General features: G+C 42.4%; 1 protein-coding gene across 1 annotated transcript; it reads right to left on the bottom strand.

Annotated features, from left to right (window-relative positions):
* Window positions 1-1,586: 1,586 nt before the first annotated feature.
* On the bottom strand, window positions 1,587-15,796 carry LOC109484632 (tectonic-2-like). The gene is made up of 19 exons (XM_019787979.1): window positions 15,605-15,796; window positions 15,002-15,129; window positions 14,360-14,469; window positions 13,607-13,720; window positions 13,262-13,366; window positions 12,994-13,052; window positions 12,655-12,816; window positions 12,041-12,274; window positions 9,505-9,612; window positions 8,014-8,102; window positions 7,406-7,559; window positions 6,682-6,797; window positions 5,686-6,323; window positions 4,857-5,322; window positions 4,286-4,416; window positions 3,898-4,002; window positions 3,155-3,334; window positions 2,384-2,581; window positions 1,587-1,890 (listed from the first exon to the last, which is right to left on the bottom strand). Exons 1-19 carry the CDS (start codon window positions 15,693-15,695, stop codon window positions 1,710-1,712), a joined length of 3,369 nt encoding a protein of 1,122 aa, XP_019643538.1. The 5' UTR covers window positions 15,696-15,796; the 3' UTR covers window positions 1,587-1,709.
* Between the last annotated feature and the right edge of the window lie 46 nt (window positions 15,797-15,842).

Below are 15,842 nucleotides of genomic sequence, written 5' to 3'. Positions count from 1 at the left end.
AAATTGATAAAGGTATGAATAATTTTGTTTTAACTGTAAAAATAATCAGTAGTGAAATGGAAGTGATATAATGACAGTGACAATTCTGAATATTGAAGAGGTCTTAGTCTTAGCAAATTTTAGTTCTGTAGCAGCAGCAAATAACTGCTAGCTTTTGATTTCTCCACAATCTATACTTTGATGAAAAGGGGTAAAATAAATGTTTCGGCTAAAAAGATATTATACCTACGGAAGAGTTTAGGCAGAGTTTAAGGACTGGCGCCAGCGTCCCTCACCTCAGTAGTGCCTTAAGAGTTTCGTAGGAGCAGGAATTTAGTGAAGTATTTGATGTTTGATAATCTGAAGAATCCATAGTCTTGAGACACACACATACACGGCATACTGCATACACGGACAGACTTACTGCTTCTTCTATCAGTGAATTAATAGACCAGATAAAATATGATTCCATTCCTTGATAAAATGTTGCTTTAATATAGCATGATCCTAGACCCAGGCAAATATTAAACATTGTTAATCTAAAAAAATTGGCAGCTCTGAGATAGGCTACCTTTATTTCAAGCACCGTTTGAAATTTATTTGTATTGTAAGATGTATGTTGTATGCAATATTTATTTCCTACATTTCAAATGTAGAAAATTCAATTGAATGCACTGATATTACTAGTCTTAGTAATGTTATTTGCTAACCTAAATATTTGTGATTATTTAATGAGCACTTACTGTTGCTAGACTCCCCTGGCAAATTGTTCTCACTATTTTACAGCCAACATTGTTAGTCTGGTGGAGAAGAGTACTCTTGTGTGTTATGATGGAGAAAGAAAGATTTAGAGTCAATGAAGATCCAGATTTATGTATCTGCAATTGATGGATAGAGAATGGAAAATAAAATATATTTGGTCTCCAAACTGTCTGAGGTGTGATGATTTGTGATCAGAACTGACATATAGTATGAGTACTATGAGTACAGTCCGGTAAATCCAGGAAAACCATAGTGTTTTCTTCCTTCTCTGGCATTTCAATGCCAAAAGTAAGTACATTTGCAAAGCAAATTCATAATTTTTACAGAACATCTTATTATGTGTATCATACTGGTGCATAGTCACTAAATCTAGTAGACAGGGATTTTATATACTAGATATTACCTGTGAGAATGAATGGACAAGACACAAAAGTTGGAGAAAGTACTTCTTCTCTTCTCTTTGTTATGAAAATTCTACAAATGCACAGTCAAGACTTTGAAATTTCACATCTCAAATTGATTCTCATACTTTGTACAACTAGAAACATATGTACATCAAGTCTTAAATCCTTGGTAATTCCTGGCCTCTACCAGGCTTCCCAGGTTGCTGGAAAACTAGACTAAGTAGACTATCATGAAAGTTCATCAGTGTTGCTTTTGGTAGTTACGTGTCTAGAGTTAAAACTTTTGATCCAACACACAAAGTCCTCTTTCCGGCGCTAGGTGAGAGAACTTTATTGTGTTGGTTCAAAAGTCTTAAATTTAAACATAGACTATTAGTAAAAATTGTCCAAACAGGGAAGAGGTAGATCATTGCTGACTGTCTTTATTTCAAAACAGTCGCCAATCTATTCAGTTTAATCCGGACATTTTTATCAGGGGTCAGGGCTTTAGTCTAGTTTTCTAGCTACCTGGGGGGCCCGGTGGGGGCTAGGTAAAGCCTTAATAAGAAATAAAAATCAGTCCTATCACCACCATGGTCTGGTGATGACAAACACAGCTATGATGAACAGTGTGAGAAGCAGAGCAGACCCCAGGTTGTGCTGGTACCGCTGGAAATCTCCGTCTGCAAACAACATGGAAACCGGATAGAACAGCTCCTCCCAGCAGGCATTTAGCCTGCACACGTTGGTGGAATTTGCATAGAACCTGCAAAACAGAAAGTTGAACTTAATTTCTTACACTCTAACTTTAAATGGGTGAGACTATAATTTTTACATTGACAGTTTAAGGAAGCTTTATACCAGCAATCTACTAAAGGCCACCATCAAAACCTGTATTCTGTACTCTCTATGCAGAGGTTAGTCCTGTTTTGGATGTTTTTCATTGCCTTTTTAGGCATTTTTTTACTGACAGGCTTTCTTGTCCAGGATACACAAAGAAAAGCCGACAAAGGGAGCTTTAGAACAGCAATCTACTAAAGGCCACCAACAAAACCTGTATTCAGTAGTCTCCATTGGCAAGCAGAATTCAGTCCTGTTTTGGATGTTTTTTTCATAGCTTTTTTTTCATAGATTTTGTAGGCTTTCTTCTCCAGAATAGTCACAAAGAAAAGTGGACAAAACATAATCACTACAAAAGGCCTATAAAGCTTTTAGAAAATGTCCAAAACACGTCTAACCCTGTTTTTTACAACACTGACCTCTTGACGGGTGCTGGTGTTAGAGCAGGTACTCTGGTGAAGGTGACGGAGCTGGTGATGTAGAAAGACTGCACGGTGCCAGTGATGAGGTCAGATATCGTTGATGAGTTGCCGAGATCAGCCAACACTGAGGAGTTCCCGTAACATGCAGCAGACAACGGGCCTGAGCACTGCAGCTTCCACAGTGTACTTGAGAAACTAGGGGGAAAAAAAAAATCACAGATCAAAAAGAGGAAATTATGTTGATGGAAGAGTGGTTTCCATACACTTGAGGTTGCATTTGAGCTTCTTGCAATCCAGTCAGTCATTTTAGTTATTTAGTTTTCCTACACTGGATAAAATGAAACAGGATAAAATGAGAAAATTGATGAAAAAAAAGGCCACTGCACTTTGTATTTTTTTGTCCTGCACATGCTATGGTTTTGGACTTTGGGTGGCAGATTGCTTTCCATCATGAATGTGTGGTGTAAACATGGGCCCCCTAGCAGCTTGTCCTGAAATGGGATGGAGAAGAAGGATTTTTTATTTTGGGTGCAGAGTGCTTAAGTGGTGTAGGACTGGGCCCCCCTGGCAATTGGTTCTGGTACTGCAGGGGCACTTTTGTTACCTGAGCTATTGCATGAGAAACTTGCTCTTTTTCTGTATCTTTTGTCATATGGCCTTGGACTTATTGGGTGCAGAGTGCTTTCCATGCTAGCCTAGTAATAAGTGGTGGTGTAAGTTTGGGCCCCCTGGCAATTTGTTCTGGTACTGCAGGGGCATTTTTGTTACCTGACCCTCGCCCCGACGACCTCCTGGATGAGAAACTCGTTTTCCTTGCCGACGTCTGCGTACAGAACCTCCAGGTTCATGGCCGCGGGAATGTCCTGACACAACCCCTGCAGCTGGTCAACTACATCAGGCTCCACGCCGGCCGGGGTAGGGGCCTCTATGGGGGCGGCTGTGTCATTACTGTAAATCAAAAAATAAATAAGTTATAAAGGATGAAACTATTGCACAAAACTTTAAAGGAAAACTTTTAACGAAATTTAAAGTTCAGCTTGTAGAGCAGTTTTTAAATTTGAGTTCGGCTAGCATTGACCTTTACCTCTACTTGAATGTGTAAATAGGCATTATTATAGCTCTCTACCGAATTTGTGTCATTATCTTGTAAATTATGTAATTTTTAAACCATTAGTGTTGTTTAACGTCAATTTTATGAACTGTAAAAACAACTCAATTCAGACTGTCGTCTGCTAGTTGTTTGAATAAAGATTGATTGATTGATTGATTGAATGGCATCTGGCATCTCTTTTTAGCTCTAAAAAGGTTGAGTAAACAAAGCGAAATCAACAACAAAGTGAACCATTCATCCTCCATTAAAGAGAAGCTGAATGCTTGCTACTAGTACTACGTAACTGTAATCATTAACAATTCTTTGTATTCATCCAATTTTTCTTTAATTTCTTTTGAAGCTACAAGTGTTCCTAGCCTAAACATTCTTCCAACAGTGTGAGAAATGCTGACAGGCTTACTTGATGATTTGTACCCAGTCCGTGATGAGAGTGGAGTTGGGGTTTCCTCCTCTGGACACAAACTCAGCTGTCACCAGCGACTCCTGTTGGGCTCGCACCTCAGATCTGGAACAGAAGTAAAAATAAGGTAAAGGTCTTTTCAGGCCACAGGGCCAGTGGGCTGTTGATCCACTGTGTCTACATGTAGGGCACGGTACTGGAAGGCGGAGCCCATCCCTGTCCTTAGACCACCTTTTACCTCAGAGTCTCCAAGTTGTAAGACAGGTGCCTATTTTAGACTTGGGTGGAGTTACACCTGTAGGAAAGTTGTGCACTGTATAAGTGTCTTTCCCATGGACACAAAATTCTGTAGTAAAAACATAGTGCAGTACATGTATATGATTTGTACCTAAGAGCTGCGCAGTCCTGGAAGTTGTCCCATGCCAGCCTCACGGTGCACCCAGAGATGGAGTCCTCCCCAAATGTCACAGCAGCTCTACTGGCAGAGGTGCACAGCCCGTCTGTCCCTGGACTCCAGACCTTAGGAACAAACATAACAACTGGTCAGTACATGTGCCTTGATCTTTGAGGTACATATGTCTAAGGATACATGTACATGTAGACTGGTTTCCACCAGACTCCTTTACAGGCTGAATGAATGGTAGATATTGGCAGGCAAATAGGCAATCTCCGGCCAATTAAATACCCTTCTTAGGCCAATTTCTACCATTTATTCAGCCTGCAAAGGACTCTGGTGGAGACTACATGTAGACTGTACGACTATATGTTTATACATGTAGATTCAGTAGGACTCCAATCATATAACCTGTATATTGTTATATTTTGTCTGACCCTGACCTCTTCCCTCATAACCTCAACGAAAAAAGTGGCCAGCAGGCTGATCTGAGTATCTCATGAATAAGCAAACTTATATTAGTTAAGGCTGAAACAAACAAACAAACAAATCAAACAAAACAAACCTGGAGCCCCGAAGACCCGATGTTTTCTACGCTGTCATTGGTCAGTGACAGCGTCCCAGTCAGCAGCACTTTCCCCACGTCGTAACCTGGATTTCCCGACCGATCCACAATTTCCGTCGCATCGACAGCCGTCGCATTGGGACTGTCGTAAGAAAACTCCACTCCAAACTTCTGCGCCAAAACCGTGGAGCTGTTACTGCCGTCGCCAGGGGTAACCGTTTCCATGGCAATGTCTCCAAGAATCACGAACGCCGCGGCACCCGTAAGTTCGGTCCCCCTCCATGATAAAACATACCTCACGTCTAGCACGACATTACTGCACGTGTCGGTGGTAGTGTTTGGAGTTGGGGAGGGGGGAAACGTGAAGCCGTCGTCAAATGCACACTTCTGCATGGTGCCTGGCACACTGTCAGCGAACAGGGAGGTTTGGTTGAAGACATAGATGTCGTCAGCAGTGGTGGTGGACCTGTGGAAAATACGACATGGCATTTCAGACCTCTTTGTAACTCTAAGACACAACAAAAAATTAATGATTTTACATCGGAATGATTTCATCTGGTTGGCAAGAGACTGTACAAGAAGTTTCTTTCTTCAACAACTAGTGGATTTTCATTCTGTTTGTTGAAGAAAGAACATTTTTAATAATTATATGACCAATGATTTTGTTTTATTTTTAATTGGCTTAGCATGTGTATGTATTTACTTTCTTACCAGCCCTTGTATTTTACCTGATTATACATTTTGTACTTGTATTGGTATAAGAAGGACTCCAGTAATATAGTAAATTCTTGTTTTAGGAGATTCCTAATAAACAAATAAACAAACAAACCTGACGTAAAGGCTTGGGTCCGTAAGACAGAAGTATTCTACAGTAGTGGGGACGGTGTCAACCCCCCCATGCTGACTTAGGACTCGAGGGGGGGTTGGACAGGGGGGGTGGGTAGCAGCAGAGGGGAGTAAGTACTCCCTCGCATCCAACATGGAACCTTCCGTACAAAGACTTGCGTCCAGCGTTTGCGTACAAGTTGCATTTGAGGACACAAAATGCCTGACAATCCCGCTGTACAAGCACTGTCCTGATAAAATCTGTTGGGGGAAGGAGAGAAACCCTTGCTGTGTTTCTCCGTTTGCGTCTGTGTACAAGACCTGTGTGGCCAGCCCGTATCTGTACGCCAAAGAAGAGTCTGTCTCTACAGTCTCTCTTCTCTCTGTCTCATCGAATGAGAACGCAGGAGCGTTTGCATCATAGGCAGTCCTAAAGGCGGTCTCAGTTCTGATAGCGGAGGGATTGTCATAGTACAGGCCCAGATACGGGCTGTTGTCTCGCTCCACACACAACAGTCTGTCCCAATCTTCTTGATAACCGCCGCTGAAGGTACAGTACTGGGCTAGTTCTTTTGTCAGGTTTCCTCCAAATGCACCCTGGATACAGCTGGTGAAGATATCCAGATCATCCTGTGTGCACTCCTGAAAATAGTTAGGTATTGGTTAGGGTACCAGACTATACACCACTGGGGAAAAAAAACCTGGTGAACTTGCTTATTATAAATAGAAAGTAAGTCTACTATAAGAAATCTTTACAGTCATGACATATTGTGTTTAACGTTTAACATTTGAACTGTATGTGAAAATTTGAAAAACAAACTTTCAGCAATATATGAAAATAGATATCTTATTTTCAATGGATACACAAGTAGATGTCAAGCCAAGACATCTAAAATTTGGGGAAAAATTGTAACAGCAGCAACAACATTGAATTCACACTAAACAACCCTAGCAATGTGTATTATTAGGCCCCTATACTATGTTCTGTATACAAACTTACAGTATCACAGCAGCACTCAGTGTCACAGTGGTTCTCCCACAGGTCACATGGGCAGGGTCCCACCTCCACATAGGCAGGGTTAGGGATGACTCGCTCCACCAGGGGGGTGCCGACAACTGTGGGGACAGCCATGCAACATTAGTCATACATCACATGGGCAGGGTCCCACCTCGACATAGGCAGGGTTAGGGATGACTCGCTCTACCAGGGGGGTGCCAACAACTGTGGGGACAGCCATGCAACATTAGTCATACATCACATGGGCAGGGTCCCACCTCGACATAGGCAGGGTTAGGGATGACTCGCTCTACCAGGGGGGTGCCGACAACTGTAGAGAGAGCCATACAACATTAATCATAAATTACATACTTAGGCACAATATGTTTACCTTCACAGAAGGAAAACATTCTTTTTTGCTCAGTTTACTTCTTCTTGCTCAGCTCTACTTCTCCTCCAAACAAATAAGGTCAATGACCTGGACTGTCATGGTAACTGGTGCTGTAGTAGCCTGTGGTGTTGGATTACATTATGTAGCAAGTCACAGGACTTACCTTCAGCATTAGTGAGGTTTGCTGTGGTGTTTGTGGCCACGTTAGAAGAGAAGACAAAGGCAGCGGACCGTCCCTGGTACTTGGGGTCAGTGTTACTGGCCTGGGGAGCGCAGCACACTAAGATATATTCATAACTATCTATTTTACTTATCGTAAAATAACTGTAGCCTTACCTTCAGCATTAGTGAGGTTTGCTGTGGTGTTTGTGACCACATTAGAAGAGAAGACAAAGGCAGCGGACCTGCCCTGGTACTTGGGGTCAGTGTTACTGGCCTGAGGAGCACAGCATGTGACCAGCAGTAGGTCCTGTACAGGGCTGGTGTAGGTCTGGGACAGCAGCCACACGTCCAGCGGCTTAAAGATCTCATTGGTCTGGAGAAAGTCAATGTTGGTAGATTAATATTTAGAGTTAAGGAATGAGAAATAATTGACCATTTAATGACTCAGATCTGTATACAGCTACAAATGTACAGATACAGGACAACTTTTCATGTCAATGTTTTTTTTACCTTACTCAGTTGAGAATATGTCCTGCTTCTACAGTTTCCCCTTGTTTCTTACTACGTCTAATACATGTAGATAACTGCTTTTATATTATGAAATAGAACATAAAAACAAGCATGTGACTCATTTTACAGTACAGTCAAGCCTGCTCAAGCCGGCCACTCAAGGGACCAGAGAAAAGCGGTCACGTTGGGCAGGTAGTCTCCTTGAAGAGGTGGTCGCCTGGGCAGGTTTAACTGTATACTACTTTAACCAAGAGCTTAATGAACTGTCTCACCCCAAACACGAGTTCCACTGTGCCCAGCTGCCAGTTCCCTGCTATGGACAGGTTAGTCAGGGGAGAATCTGGGACTGATGTGGGGGTGGCTGGAAAATGTAGGAAAAAACTGTTAAAATCCTTCATACACCTTTCAGTGTATAGGGGTGGTGCCCATCTCTGTTTCTATAGCCCTTGGGCCACAAAAGGCACTACAGTAGGGTACTAGTCCACTGGTATTTTAGGCAAATATTCAAATGCCAACTGTTTCTGTAGATCTAATAATGGGTGCAAGACTGTCCTGCAGAGAAAAGATACATGGAGCAAACACAGATAGAATAGATTGTATATCAAGCTACTGGTAATATACACTTGCTGAGGTTGGCAGTATATCCGCACACAAAAAAAGAGAAAGTGAATTGAGAGTGGCACTCTGTGTTTCTTGAGGAGAGTGAAGAGTTATAATACTGTTGATATGAGAGAGCGAATCTTGAAAGCCTAAGACACTGCAGTGCATTATACAATAAGAGAAGTTTGAGCAGCCTCTAAGAAAGAAGAAGAGAGAAATTGTTAAAGTTGAGAACAACAACAGACAGGTACGGCAGCTTGGACAAATGATTGTGATTTTGAAGTGGACACAAAATTTGGTGTAATCTGTGCAAATCGGACAAACATCTGTGTTCACACACTTCACAGCACACACTACACCACTCCCTACCCGTGGGAACTGTTGAGTTGGGGGAGGGGGGCAAAGTTGGAGCTGAGGTAGGAGAGACACTCAGGGTTGTTCCTGTTCAAGGTTAAAAGATTCTTATCGTCAAAAGATGGAAAAGACATAGATTTGCAGGTCAAATCAAGAGCATTTTAAATTAACATTTAATACACAAGTCGTTGATTTCAATTCTTCATCAGTGTTGTGATATATCTATTATATATCTATACTAAGAATTACATAACTGAAACCTAAGTTATAACAGGAGTCAATTCACTATCACTCATACTGATGTGAGCACATTCTTCTGTGTTGAAAATAAAAGGGTTATTTTTAGGACACAACAAAACTTTACCAAAAGTAAGTCACTTAGTCAGGGACAGGTTATCATTATATATTAAGCATTTGCATGATTGTGCAGAAGAGGAGAAAAAGTGCCAAGTGCTCCTAGACTGTGCTGGAGAAAGAAAAGAGTAAGGCCAACTTTAGTAAAATTTCACCAAGGTTAGTAAAATCTATGCTTTTTGGGTCACAAAATTCATAAGAACTGGAAGGTCTGCTTGCACAGATAAATGTATATTATTATCTTTCAGTAAAAGATTTGCTTTGGTGTAGATGCTGAACAACAATGGTTCACACTTCACAGGATAATACAATTTGAAAAAATTTAAACAAATACATACATTGTATATGTGAAAGTAGCTAAGGCGGCCTTAAAAGTTATGAATGAGAGAATGCAGAGATATTAGCTACATTGTAGATTCTACATCTATGCAGGGAGACTATACTCATCCTTATACCCAGGGTCTGAGCAGAGATAGGGGCTTGCGTAAGCGTTGTAGCAGGGCTGGCAGAAGCAGGGTTTGGAGTGGTCAGTCCTGGAGTGGTCAGCTGTGCTGGTACTGTCCCTAGAGATGCCACATACCAAGCCATTTGGGTTAGGAAATGACAGAATTGTAGTAAATATTCCTGCATGCAGTAAGGATGATTAGCATTGATATAAATTGCATCAGAGCATCTGAAATTTGCACTTATCTGTCTTTTTGTGTATCTGTCTTGGTTGATGTGGTCGCTCCACCATACACCAGCTTTGCAGGCACACTGGGCCTGATGGCCCTATTCAATACTCTCACGCACTCAATCCTGGGCATCTTTATATATATTTCCTCAATTTCCCTCACAAAAGGGTCACTTGGAAACCCTACATACAAACTACCCTAACCCAGCACCGCCCACAACAATACTTCCAACCTACCTGCAGCAGCTGTAGGGACCAGGTTGGACACAGGTACACAGGTAGGGTTATCAGTCTGGCACAAACATACAATTACAAACCCCCCCCAAAACAATACAGTACTTCCAACCCACCTGCCACAGCTGTAGGGACCAGGTTAGACACAGGAACACAGTTGGGGTTCTCAGCCTGGCACAAACATACATGCATACAAACTCCCCCAAAACAATACTTCCAAGCAACCTGCAGTGCCAGATTAGACACAGACACACAGGCTAGGTGACACACCAGGGCTCGAAATACCCGGTGGCGCACTGGCGCGGCGCCACCTGATTTTGCTTGGCGCCACTTATTCCTAAACTCAGGTGGCGCAGCACCTATAATTTGCGTGGATCGAGCCGCTAATCGCATGGATCGGGCCCCATTGTCGGCACAATCTTGTGAATTGTCGATGAATTGTCGATCTCGCCATGACGCCACAAAGAAAACGTTCTCATTGGTAGAAAATCAGACACCTCGCTGGCGTTTCACAACACAATTTTCATGTAAACAACTCCGACTGTCCTTGTTTACATGCAAAGCGCGCCGATACAAAATCCTGCCGGCCGCCCGACCGACCGCATGCGACGCTAAGTTTTCGGCGGCTCGGCGGAAAAATAATCCATCCCCAGAAGAAATTTTACGCATGAAAATAACAACTACAACTTGTTTTCGTCGTTATATGAGTTTCTGAGGCCGTAAAATGTTAAAACGGTTGAAATTTGTCGGAAAAAACAGCTCGAAAGACAGAATGAAAATGGCCGACGCTGCTTCCAACAATGTGGTCAAAGGTGAAGATAGCATCCAAGCGTCCAAGATACATATACTAGTATTACATGCATGAAAAACATTTTTTCGGCAACGACAGAAATACAAATTCACTCGTATTTTTAAAAGGTTAATTTGTAAACATTACCGTGAAATTTTCCGAATTTATTGGTTTCTAGTGTCAGAATATAATGTTGTTTCTATGAATGTGCGGTTGGATGCTGTGGGGGCTTTTACATAATTAGATATTAAGAGCATGCTTTCTTTCTTTCTTACTTTCTTTATTGAGTGTCTCTAAATTTTTTTTAGTATGAGTTTATAGACATAATCACATTTTTATTTGTTCAGCTGTGTCAATATGTGATTTTGTTTGGGAAATATGATTGGGTTAAAAAGTTTGGTATATATTAATTATGTCCGTAACACCTTAGGAATACTTGCTCCAAGTTCCAGGTAATAAGTACATGTACAATTTGTATCATGTATTTTTCACTTGTTGAACTTGTGGAAGCACCGTTGGCCCCCGGTTAGGGGTCATCCGGGGAACCTATGCCCAATTTTTTTTAAATCAAGGGAGCTAATACCATTTTTTATTAGATTTTGAAGATTTGTCCGGGGGGTATGTTTATTCCGGGGGGTATGTTTATTTGGCAGATGAGAGTAACATTATCCTTGCGCAAACGAAGAACATGGCGCACGCAACACCACCCGCATAAGTGTGCCGCCATGTAGAGGCGTGGCATTCCCACGGCGGCAGCCCTGTGATGAAGTGATGTAAAGGTGGCATTCTTTATTAAAACAAATTGTTGTTTGAGAGCTTTTGTGTTCTTTACATTACTTTATTTTATAACATAAAACTTAAGTAGTTAACTAGAAGAAAACGTAATAGATATAAGTAGCAGATTTGAAGAAAATGATAACTTGGAAGTGTTGCCACTTGAATACTGATGGCGCCACCTGGCTTTTGACTCAGGTGGCAACATGCGCCACCTGGCTGAAAAAAGTATTTCGAGCCCTGCACACACACATACATACAAACTCCCCCCAAAACAATACTTCCAGCCCACCTGGTGCAGCTGTAGGGACCAGGTTGGACACAGGTACACAGGTGGGGTTCTCAGCCTGGCACAAACATACATACATACATACAAACTCCCCTCAAAACAATACTTCCAGCCCACCTGGTGCAGCTGTAGGGACCAGGTTGGACACAGGTACACAGGTGGGGTTCTCAGCCTGGCACAAACATACATACATACATACAAACTCCCCTCAAAACAATACTTCCAGCCCACCTGGTGCAGCTGTAGGGACCAGGTTAGACACAGGTACACAGGTGGGGTTCTGGGCGAGTGTCTGAGCCTGGTCTGAGTCCTCCACCTCCCTCATGGCGCAGGTGAAGGTGACGGTGTCAGCCTGTACAGCTGCGTCCAGCACCAGGAAGGTTCCAACGCTCTGCGCCGAGGTTCTGGTTGTGTCAGGGATGAACTGTACTGAACCCTCGTCAAGTGCAAAGGTGGACGCATCTCCTGATAGAGAAATAAAAAACATATTAAGGTGAAAATCTGTGTAAGTCTAATCTTCAAACTGTCAAACAAGAAGGCACATGGGGATTAAAAGACTCAAACAAAAGGCACATTGGGATCAGAAGACTGTTATCTTAGAATTTAAATACATTTGTAACTTCTAATCTGCACAATGCAGAAGGCAGAACAATGCAGCAAAACAATGACTGTACTGTCACTGTACCACTACTGTGTTATTACTGTACTAAAATGTGGATGTAGCTGTGTGATACTGGTTCCCCCCTCCCCCAGACTGTGTGGTACAGGAAGCAGACACAGGAAAACAATGACTGTACTATTACTGTACTGTTTCAGTACTGTTACTGTACCATTACTGTACTAACCTGTGGATGTAGCCGTGCGATACTGGGTCCCCCCTCCCCCAGACTGTGCTGTACATGACACTGACACAGGAGAGCCGCCGGGGTTGGTGAAGGAGTAGGTCACATCTCCTGTCGTACTGTTCACTTCCAAGGTCAGGGGGTCAAAGGTCAACTGGATGGAACCTGGGGAATGATGTAAGGAACATTTATAAACCTTCTCACATACATTTAGTAGTTAATACATATAAATGAAGTATAGATCATCTGCTTGCCAAGGACAATGTACATGTGTGTGCTAAAGAAACAGTTCTCTATTGTACATGTAAGTACTATTGGTACAATTGTACCCACGTTACTCACCAGCTGTTGCATCCACACTAGTGCAGGTCACTGTGACTTCATTGTCAACGACTGCTTCACTGTGATAAAAAACAGGGCAACAAACTTCAAATTCATGATTTTGAAAAAGATCTATCCAGCTGCTTGAGTAACTGTTTTTGTATTTCAATTCATCAACATCACAAAGGTATCACACACTAACTGTAAACTAAAATCTGAAAAAGGCAGTTCTATACATGTCTAGGTTCTAGATTAAGAAACCTATCATCTGAAGAGTACAAAGACATACCTGAGTTCCACCCGTACAGTAGCCTGGGAGACTCCAGCTCTGTTAGGCACCAGGACCAGACTGCTACAGAAGCCTGCCACTGGACCTTTTCTCACCTGCAGAAAACTGGGCGGGAACAGAGTGGTAATAATAAGTATTAAACTTTAAGAAGGGAAGCTAGTCTAACTAAAATTTCCTGTGCTTTGACAAATACACGTTAGGGATCAAAACTAATGGATTATGAAGGCTACATATACATGTGTGTATAATCAATAATTACTAATCATTATCATATTGTATCAAATTGTGCTGTAACAGCTAGCTCATACAGTGTAATGATGGTTATTGAAGTCCTTTATTCCTTACCCAGTCTGTCCAGCTGAAGTCTGTGGGAGGAACTCTGTAGTGTTGGTCTCAGTTCCTGGTGCAGCACTCCTGCCCAAACACTGCACCTCAACCTGACGTCCAGGTGATACAACACTGGGGGAAACACACCAACATACACATTCAAATTGTGTGAGGAAGAATCTAGCTAGCAATAGAGCTTTCTTGTAATAAATCCTAAGTCTGTGCACCCTGAGCTGTAACAATGTTGATGCTAAAATCTGCAGTCAATCTGTATTACAGTCTTCAAGACAGCATTAGAAGGTTCTTTCAGGGCTCTCCCCAAGACATGAAGGTGTTCTCTCTCTGAACAAAATCCTAGCACCCCTCCCCAAATATTCAAATTTAGTGTTTTCTCTGAGTATTTTCATGAAAATTCGCTGATTTTTATTGCACAGCGGCATCAACAGATTAGGGTGCACCTCTCCCCTAAAAATTTCTGGAGAGACCCCTGTTCTTTATTCAACAACCTGTCGGTTTTCACATCCGACATTATGGTAATCTTGTAGTTTGTAGTAATCTAGTAATCTTGTTGTAGCGCCCTCGAAGGACCTGGACTAGTGACCTAAAGGAATGGACAGGACATCCCCTGAGTCACCTGACAAGTCTGGCTGAGAACCGCCCTGGGTGGATAAATCTTGTGGACTGTTTAGTTGCCCCGACGGCAGGACAGACTGCTATGGGACCGGTGAGGTGAGGTGAGGTAGTTTAGAACTCAGTGTTTATATTTCATACCTGAATGTGACAGTGCCTGTGTCAGTCCCCCCGGCTGAAATGGTGATGTTGTCAAACGTGACCTCAGAGTAACCAGGCTGGTCGGTCTGTATGCTACAGAACACTGTCACCTGGCAACAACAATGTAAAACACAATAAGGCTACCTGGGCATTGAACAATGATGCAGAATTCACTAAACTAAAGATATCATCATCATCGGTCGGCTGCTGCGCAGGCGACTGCAAGATCCCTCCACTGCCCCTTGTCGCAAGCAAGGTTGGTGATCTGCTTCTCAGTTAGCTGGTTGTGCTCATCTCCCAGTAGTTGCTGGACATACTTGAAGTAGGAGGTAGGCTGTCGGCCTCGCCTGCGTCTGCCATGAGAGGGCACGTAGAGGGCGTACACACGGTACAGTCTACTAAAGATATAATCTTCTAATAAAAAAATAAAACAGAGGACCACCTTAGGACTGTGACTCTACCCACTAGCAAGTAGCATAAGTGTCGGGTGAGCAACAACAGTTGGGATTGGGATTCGAACTCCCTTTTACCTTTTGTCCAGAGGTAGGGTCACTAACCACTGGACTGGGCACAGTATAAACACGCTACGGGTAACCATGAGAAAAATACACAGTAAAAGTCTAGATCATGATGGTCACTCACATCCTGGGTGGCGTTTGCCGGCTGAGTAAACGTCAGGAACACAGGAATCTGCCCGCTGGTCTCGTGTTCAGAGATAGAGACGACGTTGCTGCCATCCTGTCCTGGGACTCCGACATTCACCTGGCCAGCTGGATCGGGAACAGCCAACATTGTACATACATTTAACTATGATTTACATGTAGGAGATGGTTGTTGACTGTGAATATTTTGGAAAAAAACTATATATCTTATTGACTGATGGCACAAGTATACCATTCAATCTAGGGTTAGTTCACCTCGCTCTCAATTGGTTAAGAACTGGCCTAGTAAAAGAGCAAAACTGGGTTCTATACAAACATTACTAATTTACAATTTCTAGACAGTCAGGCAGTCTTTGCCAAGAAAACAGACTATCCCTCTCCAGTTACTATTTTTTAACAGCCCAATACTTGTGAAACAGGAGGCTTTGCTACGCAATACAATATCAGCTTCTTCCAAAGACAAAATAGGCAAAATATACATTTATTTCACTTGTGAACCATAATCAAGGGAATCTAAATACTGCAGTTACACAAACTTCTAGAAGCAACTCTATGGATATTTTTTGGGAGGGGAGCAACTTACGGTTGATCTGTTCCGGTGCTCCAGTCTGTCCCTGTACATAATACAGCAGTCTAAACAACAACAACAACACGGCAGGGACTTTCACAAACATCTCCGCTTAGAAAAACCCTTTCCCGAAGCCTATGTCATTTTTCTTCCTGTAAACAAAAACTACAACACAAGTCTTCCTCGTTTGGATCGGCCGCCATTTTCCAACGCTGGAATCTCCAAGCTATCTCTATACAAAATCTTATCTCTA

The sequence above is a fragment of the Branchiostoma belcheri genome, unplaced genomic scaffold, assembly GCF_001625305.1.
Source record: "Branchiostoma belcheri isolate BF01 breed outbred unplaced genomic scaffold, Haploidv18h27 scaffold7, whole genome shotgun sequence".
Lineage (NCBI taxonomy): Eukaryota > Metazoa > Chordata > Leptocardii > Amphioxiformes > Branchiostomatidae > Branchiostoma > Branchiostoma belcheri.
This window is presented reverse-complemented; position numbering and strand designations above follow the sequence as displayed.